A 27,565-nucleotide genomic window follows, 5' to 3' on the forward strand; every position below is an offset into this window, starting at 1 on the left:
ATCTTGATCTAAGTTGCATAATACATCCCTAATATGCTTTTGTTTATTTCTTTGTTTTTGAAGACCATTTTCCAGATAGTGAATTATGAGTGAGTGATAGGATTGTATAATGATTGCATTCCTATATAAAATTAAAAAGCAAAAAAAAGTAACCATATTGTGCCCCAATCAACATGTTTGAAAAAGAGCTTTAAGATAGTCTTTTAATATTAATAAAGGAAAATAAACATAATTTTAATAATGCAAAGTACACACATGTATTGAAATTTGTTCAAATCTGTCATATAGAAAATTAAACAACCATTATACTGTTTATAATAACATACATATTTCAATTGAATGTATGATATACAATATTTTCTTGGACACTAAAACCTCAACTATTAAAAAGAATCAATTCAATAATGGTAGAGCAGATGTTTCCAATGAGTTATAAAGTGCTAAAAGTTCACTATATTTCTTGATAGTACAGAGTAAAATTCAATGAATAAACTATTCTTGTTTTAAATATGTGTGCTATAAAGGTATTTGATTTAAGAAAATTCTATAATTATGTTGCACACAATAATTCTTATTTGAAATATAATCTATATGTTATTGGATTATAAGCAATTCCTTGATTTGAGTCATATTTGTGGAGTTAAGTGATTAATAATTTCCATATTGTTTCCAATGACTTCCTAAGAATGCTGTGTTTTTAATAGTGTATCTATGATGCATATGGTACCAATTATGCTTATGAGCAATGCTGTTGCATTCATTCAAAAATGAAAACTATAAATTCCTCTTAAAGTCTTTAATTGTCATACATCTTGATACATTTTCCTTATTTAGTGAAATAGAAAACTAAAATACAGCAGGAATATCATTTTCACTGGTAGGCTTTAGCCAGAATTGAATAGGCATTATTGTCATTTTGCTATGTTTGTAAAGAACACAATTGAAAGACAACAAAATCCTTCCGAGAAGAACATACTAGCTTTATAAAAAGCAAAAAGCATAATAAATAAAAGAGGTTGATAAAACTTATGTTTAAGTTTTTACTACTTACAAGTCAGTGTTCCTGTAAGCAAGTGGGCTGGTAAAATGGATTAGCTAAAAATAGTAAAGTATAAATAAACACTGCTTTTTTGAAATAAAAAATGAATACAGGTAAGAGTTTATTTTCATTTATTGTGTCTATGATAAATGCAATATGTTTCATCATCATTTTACACAAAATACGCATAAAATCTATATTTTTCCTGAATCAATGTAAACAGAGCCCAGATGGACGTATCGAAGTCAGAGGGCAGCACAGAAGCTCATCACTGCATATTAAAGATGTGAAGTTGTCAGATTCAGGGAGATATGACTGTGAAGCTGCAAGTAGAATCGGAGGGCACCAGAAAAGCATGTACCTTGATATTGAATGTAAGTTATTTTCATTTTGTATGTTTATTAAAACAACTTTTCTGCTTTGAAAAACATGTATTTTCGTGGGAAAATCAAAATACAGTAGTTCATTTTGTAGTATGTAATGCATAACTTTAGAAGGAATGCAGCCAAAGTCAGTTATTAGAGACATCTAGTGGCGGTTATGGGAGATTTCACAGTGCTGTATGTTTAATGGTCTTAATGTTGCTTATCCTGAAAATTGTGGCCTTTTATTACACAGCGTTTAACCCAAAACACAATGTAAACTGAATTATATTAGTTATAAGTAATTGATCAACATCACCTTAGATTTTTATCTGTTTATTCCTAATATTAATGGTCCTGTGTTTCACATATGTAGTGAGAATTTCATTTCTCATTTCAAGTTGTTTTGTTGAATTATTTTACATCCTCATAAGTTATTGTATAGTATTTAAAATACAGTACTTAGGATACTCTATTTTTCAAGGGCTGATTGCTAACAAACTATAAGTTGTTTTTTGATCACAGATGCACTCCTCCTTTGATGTTAAAGTCTTGCATATTGGTTTATTCAGCTTTTTCTGGAATTTCTCTCTAAGTAGCATTTTAACTGCATGCCACAAATAGTGATATGTTGTCTTTCTCTTGGCTTTCAGTTGAAAATATTTTCTACATTTCTTTGTGATTTCATCACTGGTCAATAGTTATTTATGAAGATATGTTTAGCTTCCAGATATTTATTGTTTTCATAGATATTTTGCTGTTACTTATTTCTAATTTAATACAGTTGTGCTTAGAAAATACATTCTATATGATTTTGATGTTTTCATATTTATTGAGGTTTATTTTATGTCCCAGCGTTATGATCTACCTAGTGAATACATAATGTGTACTTGAAAAACATATATATTCTGCAGATATTGTGCTCTATACATATACATTAGATCAAGGTGGGTGTTAGTGTTCTTTAATCTTCTGTGTCTTTACTGAATTTGTTTTGTTCTATTAGAGTGATGGTTGTTAAAATCCTCCACCATGATTGTGAACTTTTTTCTCTCTCTGTAATCCTGTTGATTTTTGCATCATATATTTTGAGGCTCAGTGACACAGTACACATTTATAGTTATCTTCTCTTAGTTTCCTATTGTCGCTATAACTAATGACCAAGAATTTTATTGCTGTAAACAACACAATATATTATTTTAAGCTCTTGAGGTCAGAGGTTGGAAATGATTCTCACTGGGATAAAATCAAGTGTCTGTAGGGTTGTGTTTCTTTATGGAAGCCCTACAGGAGATTCCCTTTTCTTGTCTTTTCCATTTCTAGAATCTGCCCACCTTCCTTGGCTTGCAGTCTCCTTCCAACTTCAAAGCCAGCTTTGGCAGATTGAGTCTTTCTCGCATCGTATCACTTTGACTCTGCTTCCTTCCTCACATCTTCTCTATATTTGACTTCCCTGCAATTACATTGGACCCACATTGGGTAATCCAGGATAATTCTCTCAACTCAACATCCTTTACATCACAGTTGCAAAGTTCTTTTTTCCCATGTGAAGTAACATGCTCAAAAGGTCTGGAGATTATGATATGAATATCACTGGGGGATCATTATTCTCTCTCCCATTCTCTCTCTCCATATGTCTTCCTCATGAATTATTCATTTTCTGCACTAATCTCTGACTCGATGTACTTTAACGTTTAATAGCTGTTCATGTTCTCTCAGAGTTAATTATCTGACACTTTACATTAAATGTAGAACCCTGACAACCATATAGGTGCCTTTACAAGTGCTCCACACTGATCTTTTTTTATTATTAATATCATATGTATTATATCTGCATTCATATTAATTGAGAATCTCACCAGAAATTATGATGATTTTTGTTTTAAGAGTTATAGATATATTAAGGAACTGAAGAGGAAAAAAAATGTTATTTACTCATCTCTTTACCATTTCCTTTTACTCTTCCTCCATCCTTAAAGATTCAGATTTTCCTCTGATATTATTGTCCTCCAGTCTGAAGAAATTTCTTCCCCATTTATTGTAGGTCATATTTGTTAGGGATAGAGTCTATTTTTTTTTTTTAATTTTCATCTGAAAATGGCCTCTCTGTTATTCTTGATGAATTTTTTTTTTCCCCTGGGAAGAATTCTGGGTTGTCATTTCTTTAAAGATATGGCTCCACTGTCTTCTAGCCCCCTTGGTTTCTGATGATAAATCTGTGGTAATTTGAATTGTTTATCCCTTGTATGCCATGTGTCTTTTTTATTAATTTTTCTTTTTAAATTTATGTATTTTTGGCTGTGTTGGGTTTTCGTTGCTGCGTGCAGGCTTTCTCTAGCTGCGGCGAGCGGGGGCCACTCTTCGTTGCAGTGTGCAGGCTTCTCGTTGTGGCTTCTCTTGTTGCGGAGAGTGGGCTCTAGGCACACGGGCTTCAGTAGTTGTGTCCCACGGGCTCAGTAGTTGTGGCTCGCAGGCTCTAGAGCACAGGCTCAGCAGTTGTGGTCCATGGGCTTAGCTGCTCCGTGGCATGTGGGATCTTCCAGGACCAGGGTTCGAACCCATGTCCCCTGCACTGGCAGGTGGATTCCTAACCACTGCACTTCCAGGGAAGCCCATGTGTCATTTTTCTAAAGCTGCTTTCAAGTTATTTTATTCATCTTTGTTATTCATAGCTTTGACTAGGATATGCCCAGGTATGGTTTTCTTTGGGTTTATCCTGTTTGAGGTATACTGAATTTCTTGAATCTGTAAATTTTGTATTTGTCAATATATTTGGCAGTTTTTTATCATATGTCTTCAAACATCTGTCCTGTCCTAATCTCTTTTTCATCTCTAGGACTTTACTTACACACATTAGACGTTTTGGCTCAAAGATCTCTGAGACACTGTTCAGTTTTATGTATCTTATTTCTCATTGTTCTTCAGATTAGATGATTTCTGTTGTTTGCTTTTCAAGTTGACAGATTCTTTACTGCATCATCTCTTTTCTGCTACTGAGTCCATCCAGTGAGGTTTCTGTTTTATTTAAGATATTATTTTTTTAGCTCTAAATTTCTAATTTTGTTCTGTTTTATATTTTTTGTTTCTCTGCTGAGATTTCTTATATATTCATTAATTCTATATGTGTTTTTTCTTTACCTCATATAACATAGTTAAATTAGCTGCTCTAAAATCTCTATCTGGTAGATTCAACATCTGAATCATCTTGGGATGTGCATATGTTAATTGTCTTTTCCCTTTAGAATTGGTCATATTCTCCTGGTTTGTTGAATGTTGAGAAATATTGCATCGTGTCCTGGACACTGTAAATATTATGTTGTGCAGACTCTGGGTCTTGAAAAACATATGGGAAAAATGTATTTTTAAGTAGATAATCACCTCTAAGTTCTGTGTTGCCCCCTGTAATCAGGGATTCACATCTCACAGTTGATTTCTTAATGCCTTTGCTATACATTTTTGTATCTGCTCTATGCATGCCAAGGTCAGACTTTAGGCTGAGATTTCTGTGGTTTTATTTACAGAATTATGGTGTCTCCTTCTCTGACTCCTGTCTGGGATTACCCCCACAGTATTCAACCTGTATTGGCTTCTTTCCAGCATACCCTCTATATTTCTGGATGTGTTTTAGGTCCAGAATCACTTCGACGCTCCTTGTCTAGTACCTGCCCTCTAGACAAAGCAATGAGGGTGAAAAAAAACAAAACAAAACAAAGAAACTAGTTTTCATTCCCCTCCACAATCCCTGATTTTGTTTACTTTCCAGAAGCCTTAGGGGAGTGTTGTTGTTGTTGTTTTGCTTGATTTGTGCTATTTCTAGTCCTTTTAATTATTACCAGTAGGGGAGTTGGGCTATCACAGGCTTGTCCTGCCATTATGGAAACAGAAAGGTATATATATTCTGCTTTTAAGAAAACTTTGTCATAAGAATTTTTGGTTTCACTAGTTCCTGGAAACAAGAGTATGAATGTCTTAGTTTCAGTTTTCAGCAATTTTTAATTTATTTCCTCCCTTCATTTTCTTTTCAAATTTTATATTTATTTTTCATAACCATACATCCTTAAAGAAACCATTACCCTGATCAAAAGATTGTTCAATTGCAAAGTCCTGAAAAGTAAGTTGTTGAGCTTCTTTTTTCTCCTGCTGTATATCAATCTTCTGTGTAGTCAATTTTATTTAATTTGACATTTTTATCTATACCCACACTTAATCTACCTAGAAAGTATAGTAAGTTCTACATATGTGAATCATTTCAAATTTTAAATTGAGAGATAGGGGATTTCCCTAGAGGTCTAGTGGTTAGGATTCCCCGTTGCCTGGGTTCAGTCCTGGTCAGGGAACTGAGATCCTGCAAGCCCTGCAACGTGGCAAAAAAAAATTAATAATAATAAATTAAAATAAATAAATAGAGAGATAGGATGGCTTTAGCTGAGTTTTAGAGTTTAGAGGTTCAGAATTTTAATAGTATCCTTTACCTATAAAGGGAATAATTCTCCTGATATAGGCTGAATTTCATGTGAAGCAAAGGAAAATGTTTTATATTTTAAGATTAATAAACACACTATCAAACTTTATGCGTGCATTCTATTGACATGCTTCCTTTTTTGTTTTTTCAATCTTCAAATGAAAGGAGTTTCTCTTGTGGATTTAACCTATACATGAATCCTGTATTTAAGCTATGGCCTCTTGTTTTCTCCCCATGATGAATCTCTTTTAAATATCTGTTACAAATTACTTGAAAATCTCTGACAGTCTAGCTTCCTCTTTGATTAACCCAGACTCTTACAGTATTGCTTCATATGCCTTACTCAAGATGCTCCATTTTTCACAATCAAATTTACTGATGAATTCCAGAATGCTGGGAGCCCAGCTCACTTTTCAAACTTTATGCTACATTTAGCAAGATACAAGTTTGCCCATATATGTGCCCAACCTCTACTCTATTGTAGGTAATGAGATTATTACCTTCTAGGTACTTAACGATAATTTATTAAAACTGAATCATGTAAAAACTGCTTAAAGTGGATGAATATTATGATGCAAATTTATTTATGTTATATAAATATTCTAGTAAAAGATAAATTTATACTTAAGTAGAAAATAAAATAATTATTCATCTTAATATCATTAATAGCTAAGATTCAGATTTTATTCATGTGGTAGGAGCAGAGTAAATGCCATTATGTTATCTTTTGTCTATAGTTATTATTATTTTTGAGTATGGAATTAAATAATCGTTTGGAACATGTGACCATGGTTGTAATTTAAAATTTAGCCTGTTCTTCTCTTTCACTTGCAAGTAACTTCCTTGTTAGTGTCATTGTATTATGAAGGTTGGAACACTTTTTTATGCCTGCAGTGCTACTATTTGTAAAATATCTTATTATCTTCTCATATGAAGACTAGTAGAAATTTTGGTTGGATAGGGCAGCATAACAACCATGATAAATACTTAGCTTATCAAATAAGCTTATTTCTTGATAATTAAAGCCTGTGTTGTTATAAAATAGGATATTTTATTTAGTGACAAATTTATAGTAGTAATAATTTAATGCAATGGCATGTAATACCTTGAAAAGTTATTGATGTAAATAAATATTTGTATGTTAGAAATAGTAAGAATGTTTTTATTTTCCATCTTTGATTCAAAACAGTACAGAAATTATGAGCATTACAAAGAAATTATACAATGTCACAAAACATTTACCATTCTTTACTATGTGATTCAAGAAACTACAGTGTAATATTGTTAAGAATGAGTGAAAAAGAACTGAGCCATTTATAATTTGATACCAACCACATTTATTATAGTACCACTAAACTTAAGGTGCTTAGGAGATTATCTCTTTTTTTTTGTTCAAAACCTCTTTTGTATTTCAGTTTAAGCAGACTCCTTGGCATCCTGCCAGTTCATTTTCAACATTCCAAAGGCATTACCCTTTCTAAGAAGCATGAGTTGAACTAAAGTTCCAATTTATAAAACAAAGGAGATAACAAGCATGTGATATGTAGTTGAATGCAATAAGCACCGATTACATAGTACATTTGATGGCAATTAGAATCAAGTTTTGTGAGTAGGTACTCATTACTTATTACCTATTAATTAGACTTAATTATTTTATGTGATTAATTTAAGAGTTACATGGTAAAAATGCCTGCTAAGAAATATTGAATTTTTAATTTGCATTTTTTTCTCATTGAGCTCTCTGCACCTGCTTTTATTTCTTGTTAGAGATAATAGCAATATTCAAATGAATTTTCTCCTGTGTAAAAGTTGTTAGCAATATCAGAAACCTCTTAAGGATATAGAGATATTAGTTAACCTTATAACACATATTCATGTTACTTCTAGACTTAACATGTATTCCATATAATTAATAAAACTTTGTTTTATTGCACAATTATTTCCTCAAGTTTTGCAGTCTTTCAAAATAACTAATTCCAGTAGCATGCTCTGCTACATGTACAGGATGAGGTAGGTAAGATGTGACCATAGTTTTAACATTTAAAGAGAGTATCTCAATAACACTTAGGAAAACTCCTTGTTCATAGCAGACAAACATTTTATATCTGTGATTAAAATCTTGTCTTATGAACATACCCTATACACTCACCATAATACATTTAAATTGTTCAGACTTTAAAGAAGATGGCTTATTTGCAGAAGTAAATTGGTTCTAATGTCAGCAATTATTTAGATTTTATACCCTTCATGATAATTTCAAGGAACATCTGAAAGAAATATAAAGTCTATGTCTACATCCAGAAGATAAGAATAGATCATTAAAAGAGAAAGGTGAAAAAATCTTTTACCGCTCACCTGTATTATTTTAACCCAGACTTTACATGGACCTCCTGGGGAAATTTGAAATATCACATTCTTCATGTGTACAGATACTATAACTTACTCTAGTTTTTTTTTTTTTTTCTTTTGCATTACACGGGCCTCTCACTGCTGTGGCTTTTCCCGTTGCAGAGCACAGGCTCCGGACGCGCAGGCTCAGCAGCCATGGCTCACAGGCCCAACCGCTCTGCGGCATGTGGGGTCTTCCTGGACCCGGGCAGGAACCCATGTCCCCTGCATCAGCAGGCGGACTCTAAACCACTGCGCCACCAGGGAAGCCCAACTTACTCTAGTTTTATCACATTTTGTCTGTCTCTGACAGATATAATCTGATTCAGATTAAATTTTGTGAAAATGTACTTCAGAGATTATGATGATGAAAAGTTGTTAAGGAATTTTAGGAAATATCTAACCCTTGAGAGGATAAATCTTAGAAATGAACCAATATCAGACAAACAAATGAAATAGTCATTGTGTTTAACTACTGGATTTATCACTACCTCTTGGCACCTGCTTAACCTAATTGTCCCGAAATATCAGTCTCTACATCCAATTTGCCACAGCTTTCTGCCCTTCCTCTGGAATGAAGACCTTATGCAGTGATCTCACTTCCCACTAGTACAGTGAACGTCCTAGCTTGGGCAGCTGTAACTAAATATCTTAGACTGGGAGGCTTTCGCAGAACCATTTATTTCTCATGGTTCTGGAGGCTGGAAGGCCGAGATCAGGATGCCAGAATTGTCAGGTCCCTGGTGAGTGCTCTTTTGCTGGTATGTCTTCACATGGCCTTTCCTTGGTGCATGCTCGCAGGAGATATACCTCCTCTCTCTTCCTCTTTCACTAAGGACATTAATCCCATGATGGGGATTTTACTCTCATGACTTCATCTAAAATTAATTACTTCCAAAGGCCCCACCTCCAAATACCATCACATTGAGAATTAGGGATCAACATATCAATTTGGAGGAGATACAAAAATTCATTCATAGGAATGAGCTTTATGTATTGGACAGAGAAGACCACCTCACAGTTGGAACTAATGCAGAACTTCACAGGGTGAGGCTGCACATTGCGATCACATCATATCAAGCCTTTACTGACATCACTGAGTTGTGTCTTTTTTTTTTTTTTTTTTTTTTTTTTTTGCGGTACGCGGGCCTCTCACTGTTGTGGCCTCTCCCATTGCAGAGCACAGGCTCCGGACGCGCAGACTTAGCGGCCATGGCTCACGGGCCTAGTCGCTCCGCGACATGTGGGATCTTCCCGGACTGGGGCACGAACCCATGTCCCCTGCATCGGCAGGCGGACTCTCAACCAAGGCACCACCAGGCACACCACCACCCAGTTGTGTCTTCTTGAAGATCCTGAAAACTGTGCTAAGACCTTGTGACAGACTGCTTACAGTCTGTCTTAGTCTGCTTGGGCTGCTATAATAAAATACCATAGACTGGTGACTTATAAAAAAACAGAAATTAATTTCTCACAGTTCTGGAGACTGGAAGTCTGAGATCAGGGGACCAGCATGTTTGGGTTCTGGTGAGGACCTTTTCCAGTTACAGACTGCTGTCTTCTACTTCTATCCTCATATGATGGAGAGTAGAGCAGAGGAAAAAGCTCTCTCCTGAGTCCTAAGGGCACTGATCCCATTCATGGTAGCTCCTCCCTATGACCTCATCTAATCCTGATCCCCTCTCCAAAGCCACAAGTCCTAATACCATCACACTGCAACATATGAATTTTGTGGAGGCACAAACATTCAGTCCATAACAGGGCTCTCCCACCTTCCTCCCCCTCCTTAGGATGTGGTGCCAGTAGGTTTACCTTGCTGGACTTATTACCTGACACCATAGTCCAGAATAGCATGACCATCCAAAGTTAAGGTACTTAATTCTTGAAAAAGACCAGTCCAATAACTTGAATCCAATCAGCCAGAACTCTGTGGCCATAAATCCTTAAATCCTCTAAATTTCATTATCTAACTTCAGTGGAGCAAAGGCAAGGACAGCTTTTCTTCATACTGTCCATGGGTTGTTGATACCTATCCATGGACTTAAGCCAGCTCACAGTTTGTGATGATGTAAACTAGTTTTTTATATATTGGGCTTTACTAAAATAATGTTAAATGTCATAGTATTACGAGCTATTCTTAGATTTTAATGAATCTGCTGGGTCTAATCCTAGGACATTGGTCAACTCATTTAAATTACCCAAACTTTAGTGTCCTGATGTGTAAAGAGGAAAAGATGGATCTAAACTTATTATTTTATGAATTTAAGCATACTAAAGTTAGGATCTTAATTATATTTTTTTCATTCAACAGTATTTATCAGGCATGTATTACACACCAAGCACTTTTTCAGGTGTTGAGCATGTAGAATTATAATAAAGCAAACAAAAACGCTTGACTTTATGAACCTCACATTCTAGCAAGGAAAATCAATGATAAAAAAGACAAAATAGGGACTTCCCTGGTGGTGCAATGGTTAAGAATCCACCTGCCAATGCAGGGGACACGGGTTCGAGCCCTGGTCCGGGAAGATCCCACATGCCACGGAGCAACTAAGCCTGTGCGCCACAACTACTGAGCCTGCACTCTAGAGCCCGCGAGCCACAACTACTAAAGCCCAGGCTCCACAACTACTGAAGCCCACGTGCCTACAGTCCGTGCTCCGCAACAAGAGAAGCCACTGCAATGAGAAGCACGGGCACCTTAACGAAAAGTCTGCAACTAGAAAAAGCCCGCATGCAGCAACAAAGACCCAACGCAGCCAAAAATAAATAAAATAAATAAATTTATATTAAGAAAAACAGACAAAATAGCAACATACATAAGAATCAGTGAAAATGGCTAAGGAGAAGAAAATAAAGCAGTGCAGTGAGATACATCATCAGCTAATGTCACAATAAATATACATAATAAACATTCCCAAACTCAGTGACATACAGTAGTAATCTCATACTCAACTGGAACTGGCTGACCCAGGTGGTCCTTGAATAGGGAGCTCTGCTTCAAGCCGCAGTGCTTAACTCCATGTTATGGGTCCAGTAACACTTGAAACCAGACCGAAGAGGCAGCAACTGTATGGAAGAAGGCTACACCATGGTGATGGCAGAAGTACAAGAGGACAACTGAATAATGAAAGGACATTTCAAGCGTTTGCTCGTGTCACATTAAAAAAGTCACATGGTTAAGCCTAACATCAATCCAGCAGGGAAATGCACTCCTGTCCTACTGGGAGGGCTTTTGGAGAGAATATTCACTGAATAAAATAAGCCGTATCTGAAGTTCATGCCTATGAGTGAAATTTCAGATAGTTAATTTTAAAATAATATTTTGGTTGTAAAAATACGTATATTTGCACGTTTCTCTAAATTGCTTTAGACTTGCTTGTATAGTCATCGCATATGGAATAAGAAAAAACAACATACTTTTCAAGAAGTTGTTTTAAAGACATTAAAGATGTAAATGACACTTTTGTATCTTCATCTAAGAAGCTTCATAATAATTACTTGATTTCATAATATTTATTGTATAACACTAGAAATAGTGTATTAATAGTGCTTTACAAAGATTCAAAATATTTGAAAGATATAAAATAATGCAATATATCTAGGAAGCTGGAATCTACTTATATGGAACAGCTTAGAAAGTATAAGACAACATATAATTTAATGCACCTATAATTAAATATGTGTCATAGAGATTATACAACTGAGCAGTTATATAAAAGCAGTTCTTTTATACAATAAAGAAAAAAAATCCTCTTAGAAATGTAAAATTTTCCACAGTATCTTAAAGAAGTGGAACCTGAAAATCCCATAATATTGATTCAGTATCTATGCAATTTTAAAACCTGTATGGCTCATTTGACATACTCTGTTTATTCAGATATATCCCTTTATTTCATATTTATATGGTCATCTGGAGTAAAATGTCCTCTCTCCTTTAGTATTGATGACAAGATAAACTGTTTCTGTCCCAGTGATGAAGATGAAGCCTTGATAAGAGCAATTAACCTCTTTAAACAATTATTTTTATCACTATTAGTATCTCATAATGCTTCATAAGCAGTAGAATTTCAAATAGTTCTTGTTAGATACAAATAATTCCATGACAATCCTGTTTGTTTAGGAAATTTTGATTTTTCTTGGACCTCCTAAAAAAGTCTTTTAAGGTAATAAGAGCAATTACCAATGCAGTCAGTTCAATACCATAAAAGGTAGCCTATTTTTGATACTTTTATATTTTTCTGTGATTTTCTCAGACTTCATAATGTGACTAATTTTTGTTTCCAGTACTCTTGAGTCATCAGTGCTAAAACAATTGATTTAAACATTTTTCTTGCCCTGAGCAATATTCCTCAATATGATTGCTTATTTTATTCATTTAAAAAAGATCTTTATATTAGGTCTTTACTCAAAAATAAAAATTAGATGTGTAAAAATTCCAGCTCGTATGCTAATAAACCAAGATAAAAATTTCATTTGAATATATGCACATTTATTTTGAAATTTTATTTAAAATGTTTTGATTTCACACAACTACATGTTCTTTCCCAGAACGAGTAAAAACTTTTCCACTATAATGTAATGTCCACAGAGACAAACCTAATTTTTTCTAACATCTCTCTTTATTCTGAAGAAAAAAGAAACACATATTTGTGATTTTTCGGAAGCTCTTGGGGAAATCCCAAAGATGTTTTTGCATGTAATAGACATTCTAAAATGTTTACTTTGTTTTTTTTTTCTAAGTTTAGAGTTCTACTTTGGGAAAGCAAAATCAAAGTCACTTTCACAGATTTGTTCACTTGGTGAATTAAAATTGTAGGTGACTGAGAGACTATGTGGTTACCTATTTAATTAAACTGTCAATAAACTTTTTAAAATAAAAAAGGTTAAGAAAATGCTTCCTTGATTAATTTTTGTTATCTATGGTGTTTTTCATTCACACTATGGTTTACAATGGGTTCTTGCTTCTATATACTTTTAATTTAATTTAACTGACTTCTAAATCTAATTTAATTTAACTGATTTTTAAAACTATCAATTATTTGTAATATAAATGTTGTACATAATAGTATAGGACCAGCTGCTTTATATTTATTGGCAGTATATTCATCGTGGGGAAACCAAAAAAAAAGAAGAGTACACATTTTTTAGCTAAAAAAAAAAATGCTGTTAAAAGAGGAAACTCATATCAATAAACTGCTATTTTAGGAGAGGCTGTACATTTTTTGGTTTCATTTACTATAATTCAATGCTCTGAAAAGGTATCACATATGATTCATTTCTAATCATAACTTGAATTGCTTTATTTATTCCATCTGCACAAATTATTTTGCTCGATTATGTAAAAAATTAAATTTTGGTGATAGTTTATCACCCCTTTAAGTAAAATAGTGTTCTAATTAAGTATGCATTAAAGATATAAAATATTTGTCAACATAAACAATAGTTAAGCAGAAAGAAGTTGTGATCTAAGTCCTATTAAATAATACTGTGGTTGTTCGAAAGTTAAAAATATGTGCCAATTTGTTACCAATTTTCAATTAAGAGACCTAAAGGGATGTAGAAAAGGTTTATATAATTCCTTACTTTTCAGTCTTTCAGTTAAAAGGGGATAAATTTAAAGGTTAAATGGTGATAATAATAATAATAATGTGATCTCATTGTGATTAAATTTGCTAATTATATAACATGCTTAAAATAATAACTAAGTCATAAGCACCATGTTAGCTATTATCATCATTATTTCCAGTCTTGTTTTTATTAGGATGATGATGATGATGATGATGATGATGTTGATGTTGATGATGTGATGATGATGAAGACAATAATACTGAGTTTTTCTTGCTTGTTTTCTACTGTTGTGACCTAGTCATTGCATTATGCATAAAATAAGCAACATTCTAGAATGCACAATCAAGGACTTTAAGATACAATAGTGGAAGTGCTTTTATTTGCTTTTGATTTTTTTTTTTAAGTCATCAGGGTTTGATAGACTTGGGGAGTTTAAGAAATGGATTAAATTTGTGGAGCTATTTTATTTTATTTTATTTTATTTTTTTGCGGTACGCGGGCCTCTCACTGTTGTGGCCTCTCCCGTTGCGGAGCACAGGCTCCGGACGCGCAGGCTCAGCGGTCATGGCTCACGGGCCCAGCCGCTCCGCGGCATGTGGGATCCTCCCGGTCCGGGGCACGAACCCATGTCCCCTGCATCGGCAGTCGGACTCTCAACCACTGCGCCACCAGGGAAGCCCTGTGGAACTATTTTTACCTCATATAAAATTAACAACCTAGACATGAAATTAAATCACTAGATAAACAATTTACATTTTACTTATAGTTTTCTTTTCAATTTTAATGATAGTGACCAACTTTAAATTTGTTTGACATTAATAAGCACAAATTACATAAGTTACAGAATGTGCTACTGCTAAATCAGATTCTGAAGAAACTAATATTATTGTTATTTGTAAAATGACTTTAACACTGTATATCTGTATGACCAATCATCCTTCTTTTGATAATTCAGAATTTTTTATGAAAGAGATTCACTTAAGCTTTGTATCCTAAATTTACACATGAAATTGTGCATAATAATAATAATAATAATATAATCTTTAAAATACTGTAGCCTTTTCTGGAGATTTCAATTATATAAAGCAACAATAGGGAACAGAATAGCCATAAGTAGTACAATACTTTTATTAGTATTTGCATGTATGCTTTATGGAGGAAAGAGATTAGGACAAGAGAAAAGAACAGTAATAGTAGAAGGAGGAATAATTCACCTTACTTATGATCAAACTTTTCTTATGATCAGTAGAAAAGTTAAACAGTGATTTAATACTTAAATCACTAACAACAAATTAAAGAGAAACCCAGCATATGCTAAGAAGTCACATATAGGTATATCTTAATATAAATGACACTTATGACTCCAGAGTTATAAAATATGCTGAGATTTATGCATAACTTGGCTGTTCAAATTTAGTACAGAAAATGCACACCCAGTGCTATGGTTAGTTGGCAGTAAGCACACATCTAATTTAGTATTCCGTGTAACCATTAGAATTCCCATGACACATGGACTGAACCCAGTTAATTGCCATAGCTGATTCTGCATATGAGTGAACATACAGTAGAACTGAATCTATTAAATTATTAATTGAATTATCCTCTAAATGTGCCAAAGGATATATTAGTTTTCATTCCCTTGGTAGTTTCCTTCTGCATAAATTAAATGAGAAAATTCAATGACTGAAAAAAGTGTAAAAAAAAAGTGTCAAGGTATTTTAGACATTTGAAAGAAAAAACATGTGCAGTTAATTCTTAGCTAATTTAAAGGGCTGGCTTCTTCACAAAATAGGCAATAAGAGTCTGTGAAAAGCAAGGTATTACTGTAGATTAACACAGGATTGAAGTACTAAGTTCTGTGATGTTAGGAGAGTCAAGCAAACATTGGCACACTTTTCTTCCTCTGTTAAATGGAGTGATAGTATCTAGAATACATACTTGTCCTGGGTTTTCGTTCATTGAGTTAACTATAATTTACTGAGTATCTACTGAGTGTCAAATATAAATTCAGGTGCTGTACAGACTGTGAGAAAAGCAACATCATCCTTATTCTCATGGAACTTATGTTTTAATTAGGGGGATGGAACACACACAACCACATTAAGATGAAATATACAAAAAAGTGATTAGACGGGGTACAAAGGACTGAAAGCAGGAAAGAGTCAGGGATGGTTAGGGTTTAAGGAACAAAGTTAATTTGGATCTGGATGGAGACAAGGTCACAGAAGTAGGCATAGGCCAGCTAGTGTCGAACTTTATAAACCATCATAAATGTTTTTGATTTAAGAGGTGTGAAAAGAATCTTTCGGAAAGGTTTAAGCATTATCTTAAAATAGAAACTAGTAGGCCAGTAAGCCAGTAAGGATGGGGTTTCTAAAATTGACCAGGTAATGAATATGGCTTTGACCAGATATATAATAGCATGGAGAGAAGCAAATGGTATCTTTATATACTGTGATTTATGGTGAGGAATGAATGTCAAAACTTTTAAAATCGAAGATTCTATTACAAAATAAAAGTATTGTTGCTAGTATTTGTAGTTCTTAAACTTTAATATTAAAGAAAAATTTGAAAATTTTATACCATGAAGTATGATGACTACAAGAGAGGACAGTGTTTCCACTGAAGTCTGTAAATTTTCTGGAGAGCATGCAAGACAGATTTGCTGTAATCCCAATACTGTTTTACAAGGACCATACATATTTATGTTAACAATATGATTTTAAAAGACTTAAATTTATTTTTCATTGATTGTAAAGCTTACCCTAATAATGCTTTTCAATTTTATTCACAAAATGGATAGTACTGTAGATAGTGAGGTTGTAAAGTGAGCTGCCTGATTTAATTAATTATGAACCTGTAAAAATTCAAGTAAAAGATATTTATATTTCAGTTCCCACAGCTTGTGTTGTGTTTTGTGATCAGCTCCAGCCTTCTCACGCACCGGCAGAATTCAGGAATCCAGCTAGCACTCAGCAAGAGCTAAAACAGGTCACAGGTACCAACCACCCTGTGTTTTCAGGAAAAAAGAAAAAAGAAAAAAAGACTTCAGAGCCTCAGAGGAAATGACAAGAGAAGGTGAAAAGATTGTATTAAGCAAGTAATCAAGTCAGCAAATCCTGTATAGTGACAGGAATGCAGTGATGACTGCTGTCAGCTCTAAGTCTCAGTAATAAGGAGAGAAAGAGAAACAGAGAGAGAGAGAGGAAAGGAAAGGAAAGGAAAGGAAAGGAAAGGAAAGGAAAGGAAAGGAATAAAATAAGATAGGGCATTTATCAAAGAAGGAGTAACTCAGCATCAAGTCTGAAGGCAGTCTTAAAAGTTTCTTTAACGTCTCCTGATGTGCCTGGAATATGAGTTTCCTGGTTCCAACTTTGAGGAAGTGACAGATTCAGATCCTGACAAGCTTTGCTGTTTCTTCTTAGACTGGCAACTTTAAATAGAGATTTAGTCAAGGTCATGGATAGAAGTATGTTGAAATGCTCTAGTCTATACAGCTACCATTTAATTAAATCTAAATAATGTCTCCTTAGATCTTTCCATTGTGTTAATAGCAAAGAGAACACAGTTCCTTGATTTTTAAAGTCTGTGTTCACTTTACATCCAATTTTACAAAATCTCCTTCTTACAATCTATGCAGTAATATGTACATTTTTATTAATCATATAACCATTAAGTAGAAGATATGGAAGCCTAAAAATAATCTACTTTCCAATATTTTCACCACCTAGGACCTCTTGTATTATTTTCTCTTGTGAATTATCTGGTTTTAAAGATATTAACTTATTAAAATGATATTTAGTAAAGTGGGATTATTCTTCATTTTCATTATATATTCATGAATACATATATATATTCAATATATTTAATACCTATATATATATTCATATGAGTACATGTACCAGAGACTAAAAAACATGAAACAATTAGCATTACCCAAGAGATTTATATAATTCTAGCCAAAAGCAAATGTCACCTTTTATATGGTTCACTGCCAAAGATAATATTTACCAATATGTGGTAAATATAATATTGGTAAATATTATAACTCTCTCTACATTTTTAAAATTTGTGCCAGACTCACGTTTTCTATGTTAGTAGATTCTTAGAGATTAAGGAAACCAGTTCAACTCAATAATTGTATAATAAAAAAGAAAGAAAGAAAAGAAAACCTAAAGTCCAAATTAATAAACAGAAAACAAAGGTAACTTCATTGTTATCTGGCAGAGGTGGAACTTAAATTCAATGGCAGGCCTGAAGCTATTTCTAATACAGTATTTTACTTATAAGCAGCAACTGCAAAATTCTCTTTTCCAGTGTAGTTCATCCACTATTGTGTGTGTGTGTGTCCAGATTCTGATTGTAAGACTTGTGACAATCCATGGGAAGCACTTAGCACTGTGTTCAACACATTTCATGTGCTCACAAATGTTAGAGGTTAAAATTCATACTCTTTCGGGAAGATTTCCCTGTGCCTCCTCTGCACATCCTAATTAGGGCCAATGCTAATGCCTTTTGAGACAGGAACCTTATGCATTCCACTTCAATTGTGCTATGCATTGCCTTGCGGTATAGTTATTTATTTTTGCATCTGCCTGATCCACTAGAAAGGATTCCCTGTTGGCATGAATTCCCCACACTTAAACAGTGCTTAGTATAAAATAGACACACAATAATAATTTTGGATAATTAGTGCAGTGGCTGCCCTTCCCAGAGGTTCACATTCAGAATCTTTAAGAGGAAGCCTTAGGCATCTGATTCTTTCCCCTATAAACTCAAAGTACACTGTTGAGGAAAAGCCAGGGTGACAAAACCTTTATAGCTAAACAATTATATCCAGCATTTGCTAAGGGCTTAGTGTCAGTAGACACAAACTTTGATATTATTTTGATTAAAAATGTGTAATCAGTTCAATCATTAATATTTAGAAAATTTTTACTATTTTGTTTTGCAAGACACCTTACGATAGCAGTGTTTGAAATGGATGATGGAATAAATGGAAAAATAAACAGTTAAAATATCAAACCAAATACAACCAAAACATAAACAAAATGCAAATTACTCTCAATATCCTATAGAAAATACTTAAATTTTAAACCAGTTATTGTAAGAGTAAGGTATGTAGAAAAAACAGAATTGCATCACCCTTTTCATGGTAACATGGATCTAATTTAGAAATTCAAATAAAAATAAGGCCATTGTTTAAGGGATCGAGTACAATATATGATACCACTATACTGTCAGAATTAAAGATGAATTTAGCTTTCTTGAAAACATAAGAAAAAATATAATACTGTTTTTTTTTTCTCTCAAGCATATTACTTCATGTGCAGTGACTTAAATTTTTAAAACATGAAAATTAAAGCATTTACAATTTAATTCTGAATAATTAATGTCTCCCCAAAAATAAAACAGGTAACTCAAAATTCCCCTGAAATAATTCATATTTGTGTTCACTGTAGAATGAATTCATATATATATATGAATATACGAATATACATATATATTCATTTACATATGAAAGAATCAGAATTTCACTGCTGAGAAAGGTACAGAATGAGAAACATGCTAGTATTTATGTTTGACATTTTTAGAATATGGAAGATATTTTTGCAGCTATATCTAGCATTTTTTGCTATATCCTATGTATGGTATTTTTATTAACAAAATCCCCTTAGTCTTCATTATAGTCTAGAGCATTCTTTTAATAGGGGCAGTATATACTCAAGTAAAATACATGTGAAATATAATTTAACAAAATATCTATAAACTGTAACTATCAGGTTCAGATATGAAGACACCATACTCAAATTGGCGATTGCCCAGCACATGTTGGAATTAACAATGATGGAAACAATGTAATATATTTTCACATCTTAATGTTTCAACAGTGATTTGGAAACAGATAATAACCTAATTTATTAATCAATATCCTAATAAGTTGAATATTGAGCTCTACTTGGGAAATTCCTGTGAATTTTCTTGATGTAAAAATTATATAGTAAATTCATTTTTAAATAAAAAATATAATTAAGTGTTTTAAAAGGCAATTATATTTTAAGATATTAGTAAATATGCCCACTTGGGGATGAAATTTATTTTTTATTGAGCTGTCAGATGATAGCTTCCATTTACTTTAGGCAATTGTTTTTTTTTGTTGGTTTTTTTTTAGTGCAAGAATTTACTTGTCATGATCAAGAGCAAAAGTACTATGAGTTAGCGTATTCATAATTTCTTAATCACAAGAAAGCTAGACAGCACTATTTTAAAATTACCTTTGAAATACAAATATTGTATATAAGCAGTAACCAAATTAACTTTATACACTAGATTATATTTCTTATTAATTCAAAATAGATGGTATATTAAAGTTACCAAACTGGAATCTAGGGGATTGTCTTTGACTTTCTGATATGGAAACAATGTGTTATCTCTCTGCTCACAATCTTAAACTTATAGTTTATTATTTCAGTTTTTTGTGTCTTGTTGCTGAGATTGATGTAAACATACCTGTGAATTATCTCAAGTTACCTTCAGTTATAAAATAAATAATCTTGAGAGAACATATATAATAGAGTAAAACTCCAAGATGGTGAGGGAAACTTCTCTTTCATGTTCAATGTTTGATTCCCAATACCCAGAAGAGAACATAGAATGAAATCAGGAAATATTTGTAAAATGTAAATTATACAACTAGGCGAAAATATATTTTATTGTCTTCTTGTCCTGGTTCTTCTTTTCCTCCTCCTTTCTTCCCATCCTCCCTCCCTCTCCCTCTTTCTCTTTCTCCTACTCTAGTTTTAGATTATATTTTTTCATATGTAAGATTAATTTTCCAGAGTTTTTATCTAAGCACTGTTTATTCAAGAATATTTTGCCAAAACATGGTTCTAGCCATAAAATCCAGGGTGGGGAAAATGACTGGCATTCCCCAGAATATATTTCTTTTTATATCTTAGCTTCTTGTACATCAGCATGGAAATTGGAAAACTGATGATTTTAATTATCTCACATTCTTGGCATCACCTGGACATAAGTGGGTGTACTAATGTGCAGTGTTTTCACTAAAATCATTCTAATCTGCATTAAATGTTTACTTTATTGCTTAAATATAGTATACAGAACATAATAAAATGCTTCCTTGGTTACTTGTTATAATCACTTCAAACATTAATTACAATGTTGAGTAACATTGTTAATGATCTATAGAAACTAGTCCCTGAGAATATATTTATACTTAGTAATATAATAACTGGCATAGCAGTATGATTTCATGAAATGAATATAAAGAGCCAGACTGTGATCTTGGTTCTGCCACAGCCTTCCCAAGTATCCCAGAACAAAGTTTCTCGTATGTAAAATAAAGATTCCCATGTTCCTTTCCAGATATTAGATCTTATGAGATCTGTCCAGTTCTGCAGAACTTATAATGACCGTGTGCACAAGTGTTGCAAGTTTAGCTTGGTTCACATTTAGATACTATAAATACAAAGATCTCTTCTTGCAATGAGAACTTGGTGAATTCACTCAGTTGGGTATAAATCTCCCATCTTTCCTGTCTGAAAGTCTGGTTGGGGTATACTTTTTATTGTGTGTGTGATACATTTAAAAAATAATTCTAACTCTAACAAACACTTCATGTGTACAAAATTACAGAAAACAACTCAATGGTTCTTATCAGGGTCACATTTGCTTCAGATCTGTCTTTGTCATTTCCTCTTAAAGAGAGGGAAGCAAGTATTTTTGTTTGTTTTTAATTACCTTTCTTGGGAGTACCCTTTCTTTTGTCAAAGAGAAATTATTCTGACACTTGTTAAAAATGGCAAGCAAAACTTTATTCAAAACTCTTGCAGTAGGGGTCAAGACTGCTGCAATGGAGCACAAAGATTAAACACAACTCTGAGTACAAGGACAAGTAGGGATTTATAGCCAATGAGCAGAATGACAAGAGTCAATGGATGGAAAATTACTAACAGGAACTTGATTAAATTTCAAGGATAATGTTATTCTTATTAAACTGGCCTAATAGGATTCTTGCAGGCCATGGACATAGACAGTAAGGAGCTTGAATGGCATATTTGGAATTTGTTACTTTTCAAGTTTCTCTTATTTTTCTTCTCAACTCTTCTCAGATAAAAAATTTGTTCTTCCAATAAAGTTATTTATATTCATTATAATTTGTAAAATATTTTAATTTGGAAGTTAATATGATTGAGGGGACATACAGTACCTTAAGAGATGTTTCCATAACTTTATAGTTCATGTAGTCAGGAATTAATTTTCCCAATGCATAGAATACAGGGCACAAAACCCAGACAAAGAATGCAAAGAATGCAACTTCAAGGTGAAACTTTGTTTATGCCTATCTTCCTATCTGCATATATATATATCTCATCAATTCTGATCTTTGCACAGTTCTACTCCTGGCATATTCCTCTTCCTTCCTCTAGGCTTTTTGTTTTTCTTTTTAACTGCCAAAATGTATTTCCTCCATACAACATTTCAAGCCTCTCATGATGTGAAAGCCTTACTCTTCTGAAAAGGCCTAATTTTCTGAAAATTACAATTTTGGGTTTACCAACCCGAGATCCGGCTACATTTGTTTAGCCTGAAGTCTTCACGTGTTGCCTCTGCCAGAGGCACATCCTTTTCCAAGAAGTGACCCAATATCAATTGTTCGATTTCATTAACATGCCAACCTTGTGGCAGTGACTACGGCTGCCTTGCTACTGGTTTGATATTTACAAAGCATACAATGTACAGGAATTTAGTTTCTGTTTTATTGTAGAGAGGAGTTATCAGTACTTTCCTGCCTCACACCTCAAATACATTTTTAAATGTAGCTTTCAGTATAGCATGTTTGCCTGTAGCACGTTTGCATGCAGCATCAGTAATTCCAAATTAAATTCCCACTGAGATCATCAGGCAAGCAATTAGTGGCAATTGCTTGTTTTTACGGAAAAGCCAAATTATGCCCTAAGTTTATGGTTAAGTTATAATAATATCATACACACAGATGCTATATTGCGGACAGAGTAGACTGTGAGTCAGGTATTAATAGTTACATTAATGTGTGTGATTTTCATATTGAGGTATATATATTATATGCAAATACATTATTTATAAACCTCTAGCATATTATAATGCTAAAGAGGTTATAGTTCATATAGATTAAGCAATAATAAAATATCTTATAGATAGAGCTACAGCTAGAAATGGATATAGATATAGCTTAACTTTTGACTTTGAATATTGGGAAGTTTGGCTTCTCTTACGGTTGCACCCTAATTAGTTATACATTCTTAGGTTTTGCACTTAAGCTTCCCAGGTCTTGAAAAAGTTTTTTTCTTTCCTTTTCTCCTTGAAAATACCTTCTGTTCAATTTAGCTGAACCACTGAATTAAAAATTAACTGACAGTTTAATATCCAGTAAATTTAATGTACAGTTTTAGAGAACCAAGTAAGCATCTTACATTGTGTAAGCCATCAGGTATATAATTGTGACCAAGACAAATCTTATTTTATTAAAGTATAATTGACTTACAATATTTCATTAGTTTCAGCTGTACAACATAGTGATTTGATATTTTTACACATCAGGAGAAGATCACCAGGATAAGTCTAATTATCACCATAAAAATTACTACTAGATTATTACTACTGTCTATATTCCTCAGGCCATCCATACACACATTACATTCTTGAGACTTATTCATTTTATAACTTGAAGTTTGTTCCTCTTAATCTCCTTCCCCATGGCAACTGAAAATTTTTTCTCTGTATCTATGAGTCTGTTTCTGTTTTGTTATGTTTGTTTATTTGTTTTGTTTCTCAGATTTCACATGTAAGTGAAGTCATATGGTAATTGTCTTTTACTGTCTGACTTACATCACTTAGCATACTACCCTCTAGGTTCATACATGTTGTCACAAATGGCAAGATTTCATTTTTTTTTGGCTGAGTTATATTTCATTTTGTATATATATATATATATATATATATATCAATACCATATCTTCTTTTTTTTTTTTTTTAACGTAGTCAATTTTATTCTCCTTAAAGCACAAAATAGAGTCTTTGGTTGTACAAACATCACTAGTTATAGTCTTACCAGGAGGTCCCGGCTGGGGTCGGGCCGTTAGTCAGCGGCCAGAACTCCTGAAGGGACCTCTATTTTTTACATTTTTGTTTGGAGTATAATTGCTTTACAATGGTGTGTTAGTTTCTGCTTTATAACAAAGTGAATCAGTTATACATATACATATGTTCCCATATCTCTTCCCTCTTGCGTCTTTTCCTCCCTCCCACCCTCCCTATCCCACCCCTCCAGGCGGTCACAAAGCACCCAGCTGATCTCCCTGTGCTATGTGGCTGCTTCCCACTAGCTATCTATTTTACGTTTGGTAGTGTATATATGTCCATGCCTCTCTCTCGCTTTGTCACAGCTTACCCTTCCCCCTCCCCATATCCTCAAGTCCATTCTCTGGTAGGTCTGTGTCTTTATTCCTGTCTTACCCCTAGGTTCTTCATGACATTTTTTTTTTCTTAAATTCCATATATATGTGTTAGCATATGGTATTTGTCTTTCTCTTTCTGACTTACTTCACTCTGTATGACAGACTCTAGGTCTATCCACCTCATTACAAATAGTTCAATTTTGTTTCTTTTTATGGCTGAGTAATATTCCATTGTATATATGTGCCACATCTTCTTTATCCATTCATCTGATGATGGACACTTAGGTTGTTTCCATCTCCGGGCTATTGTAAATAGAGCTGCAATGAACATTTTGGTGCATGACTCTTTTTGAATTATGGTTTTCTCAGGGTATATGCCCAGTAGTGGGATTGCTAACAGCTGGGTTAAACGACTTGAGGCAAGGGTGGCGTTGGAACTGACAGGGACCCCACCCCAATATACCATATCTTCTTTATCTGTTAAACCCGTAAGATTCAGAATATTTGGTGGAGAAACAATCATATATCAATAGATCATTCAAATTTCTATGATCATGCTGAGGGAGAACATAGGATCTGTGGGAACACAAAGTAAGGGAACTAACCCACAATTGAAGGTTGTGGAAAGGCTGTGTTAAGTTAGCGTGGAGCTTAGTTTTGAACGCAGCCAGGTAAAGGGAAGGACAGACACATTGCAGCTAAGGGAAAACCATAAGCAGATACATCTGTGTAATATTAGCACACTTAAGTGCCAGTATGTGTCACTATTTATCTGATCCTCTTTTGTGGGACATTAAGTTGTTTTGAGATTTTGTTATTAAAATAACAATGTGCTAAAAGTCCTTTATATTAACATTTGATAATATTTCTACTTATTTCTCTGGAGAGATATCTAAGACTAGTTTGCAGAATCAAGATTACAAAGTTTTTTTAAGGCTTTTGTGTTCCTGAGGAATTGTCCCAAATATATTCTCCTCAATAATGTATGATAAAGTCCGCATCACCAACACAGTGCTAGCAGTGAATATTATAATATTCCTGGGTTGAATAGAAATTCAGTGGACCCTAGTTAAAATTGCCCCAGATTCACATACCACGCCTACAACTTTGTACTAGAATAAGCTTGATAGCTCTTACTCCGGATCCCTCATGCTTATGACAAAGTAACACCTTCCTCACAAAGTCATGAAAAAGATGAAATGAAATAAAATGTATAAGCTTATTGTCATATAGAAAGCATTCAATAAACATTTCATGCTTCTATGTGAGATTGGCATTTAAAACATACAGTAAAACATGTATAGGACAATAATATTTAAATAATTATTTGTGCATTTGTACTGGAGATTATAATTCTTATATTACATATCTGATATATAATCTGTTGATATAACAAAATTGCTAGAAGATCATCTTTAAGTAATTTGAGTAGTAAAACAAAAGGTTTAATTTAGGCAGTTTGAAATTGATAACTTATGAGGGATATTAAGTTTTAAATAGTTAATATTAGTAGCAACAATAATCAGTATAAATACCAGCAATGTTTTAGCTACCACTTAAGAGTATGTTATGTAGAAATTTGTAAAATGAATCCTCTCAATTATACAGTCAAGATATTGAGACTCAGAGAAGTTATGGTTGCTTGGCATTTGGGGTATGTCATAGTTCTTGAATGGAACACGACTAAAAACCGTGTCTGTGTCTTCAAAATTAGGTTTCTTCAATAAAATGATATAATGCATTTATAATGTATTTTCTATTTTCTCTTACCTATCATTACAGAGGTCTGGTGTAGGGGCCTGACAGTTGACACAGCATTATAGAAACTGATTAATATTCAAATTAAATTAAACATACCTGGTTATTAAAAACTAGAAATGACATTTCAGGAAAATATTTGTTGTTTAGTTGTGATATTGCCATTTCGATTTAGATTTTATATCTGCCTTAAAATATTTTATAGAAGAAATTATATGACTAGGACAAAGTTAAAAAAATGACACAAGAACACAAATTTTGTTTTATCCTAAACTCTCACTTTATGAGTTGTTTCAGAAATATATTTCACATATGTAGAGAGCCATTAATTTACTTCATGGAAATTTTTGTCAGATTATTAAAAGCAAACAACTTTGAGTGTCAATATTTCATATTTTAATAATTGGCTGACTGAATATTTTTATATTAATATTAAAATGATTTGATGAAACAGTCAAATGATATATTTTCATTATTTCTGATATCACATATTAAATATATGAAATTAGAATTGCTGTGGCTTCTTTTTGTAGTCAGTAATGATTACTACTGTTTATACTAATTAAATGACTCTCTTAAATAAAAGGTCTGTAATGTTATATTATATTGCTTTACAGATGCTCCCAAGTTCATATCAAACCAAACAATTTATTACTCTTGGGAAGGAAATCCAATCAATATAAGCTGTGATGTGAAATCTAATCCACCAGCATCAGTCCATTGGAGAAGAGAGAAATTAGTCTTGCCAGCTAAAAACACCACTAATTTAAAGACATATAGTGCAGGGAGAAAAATAATATTAGAGGTAAGTCTTCATGTACATATCAACAAATTGTATTACTTTAGCAGTTATCTACTATTTTAGAACATGTTTAAATATCTTAGTATCTAAATATATAATATATATTTCTATCCTATAATATACATATACCCTATTGTATATATTTCATGTTTACTTACTCGAGGGAAATTTTATGCATTTGGATTATGGTTCGTTAATGGTTAATGTCTCACTACTTATATAGTAATATGGGTATATAGCAAAAGCCATTATTTTTCATGAATTTATTTTTGGAAAAAAAACACAATTATATCAGGAAAAATATAGGGAGAAAGAATGAGTAATTTGTCAGTTATTGAGTGGCAAATGTTTAATTTCAGTGTTGCTACTGGACACTGAGTCTGTGGTTACACCTTCCTGCTCCTTAGACTGGTATATATAAATGCTATCTACTGGCTACATATTTACACGTTCCTAAATAAACCAGATTTACTTGTTCATTGCCTCATTTTATTTTATTATTTTACATTAAGATTGTAGATAATTGTTTTTATACTGCCAAGTGCCTGACCTTTAAATTCTGTTTGAATACAATACCTTTAATTTAATAATTGCAGATTATGTGTGTGTATATCAATTTCCAAAGTTTATATAAGTCTATGACAATGATCATCAAGCCTCCCAATTGATGATGCTTTCATAACAATTAGGAATCTTCCTCAAGCAACCTTTTTAGCTAAAAAGATG

General features: G+C 33.1%; 1 protein-coding gene across 4 annotated transcripts in view; it reads left to right on the top strand.

Annotated features, from left to right (window-relative positions):
* Window positions 1–27,565, top strand: part of NCAM2 (neural cell adhesion molecule 2) — a gene marked incomplete at both ends in the record, with an annotated part of 487,288 nt that overhangs the window by 358,247 nt on the left and 101,476 nt on the right. For all 4 annotated transcript variants that reach the window (XM_082655240.1, XM_082655241.1, XM_082655243.1 and 1 more), the window contains 2 exons: window positions 1,263–1,413; window positions 26,655–26,842. In XM_082655240.1, the coding sequence (XP_082511366.1) occupies window positions 1,263–1,413; window positions 26,655–26,842 (339 nt within the window). The remainder of the gene's footprint in view (window positions 1–1,262; window positions 1,414–26,654; window positions 26,843–27,565) is intronic.

The sequence above is a fragment of the Grampus griseus genome (assembly GCF_964374135.1).
Source record: "Grampus griseus genome assembly, chromosome: 5".
Lineage (NCBI taxonomy): Eukaryota > Metazoa > Chordata > Mammalia > Artiodactyla > Delphinidae > Grampus > Grampus griseus.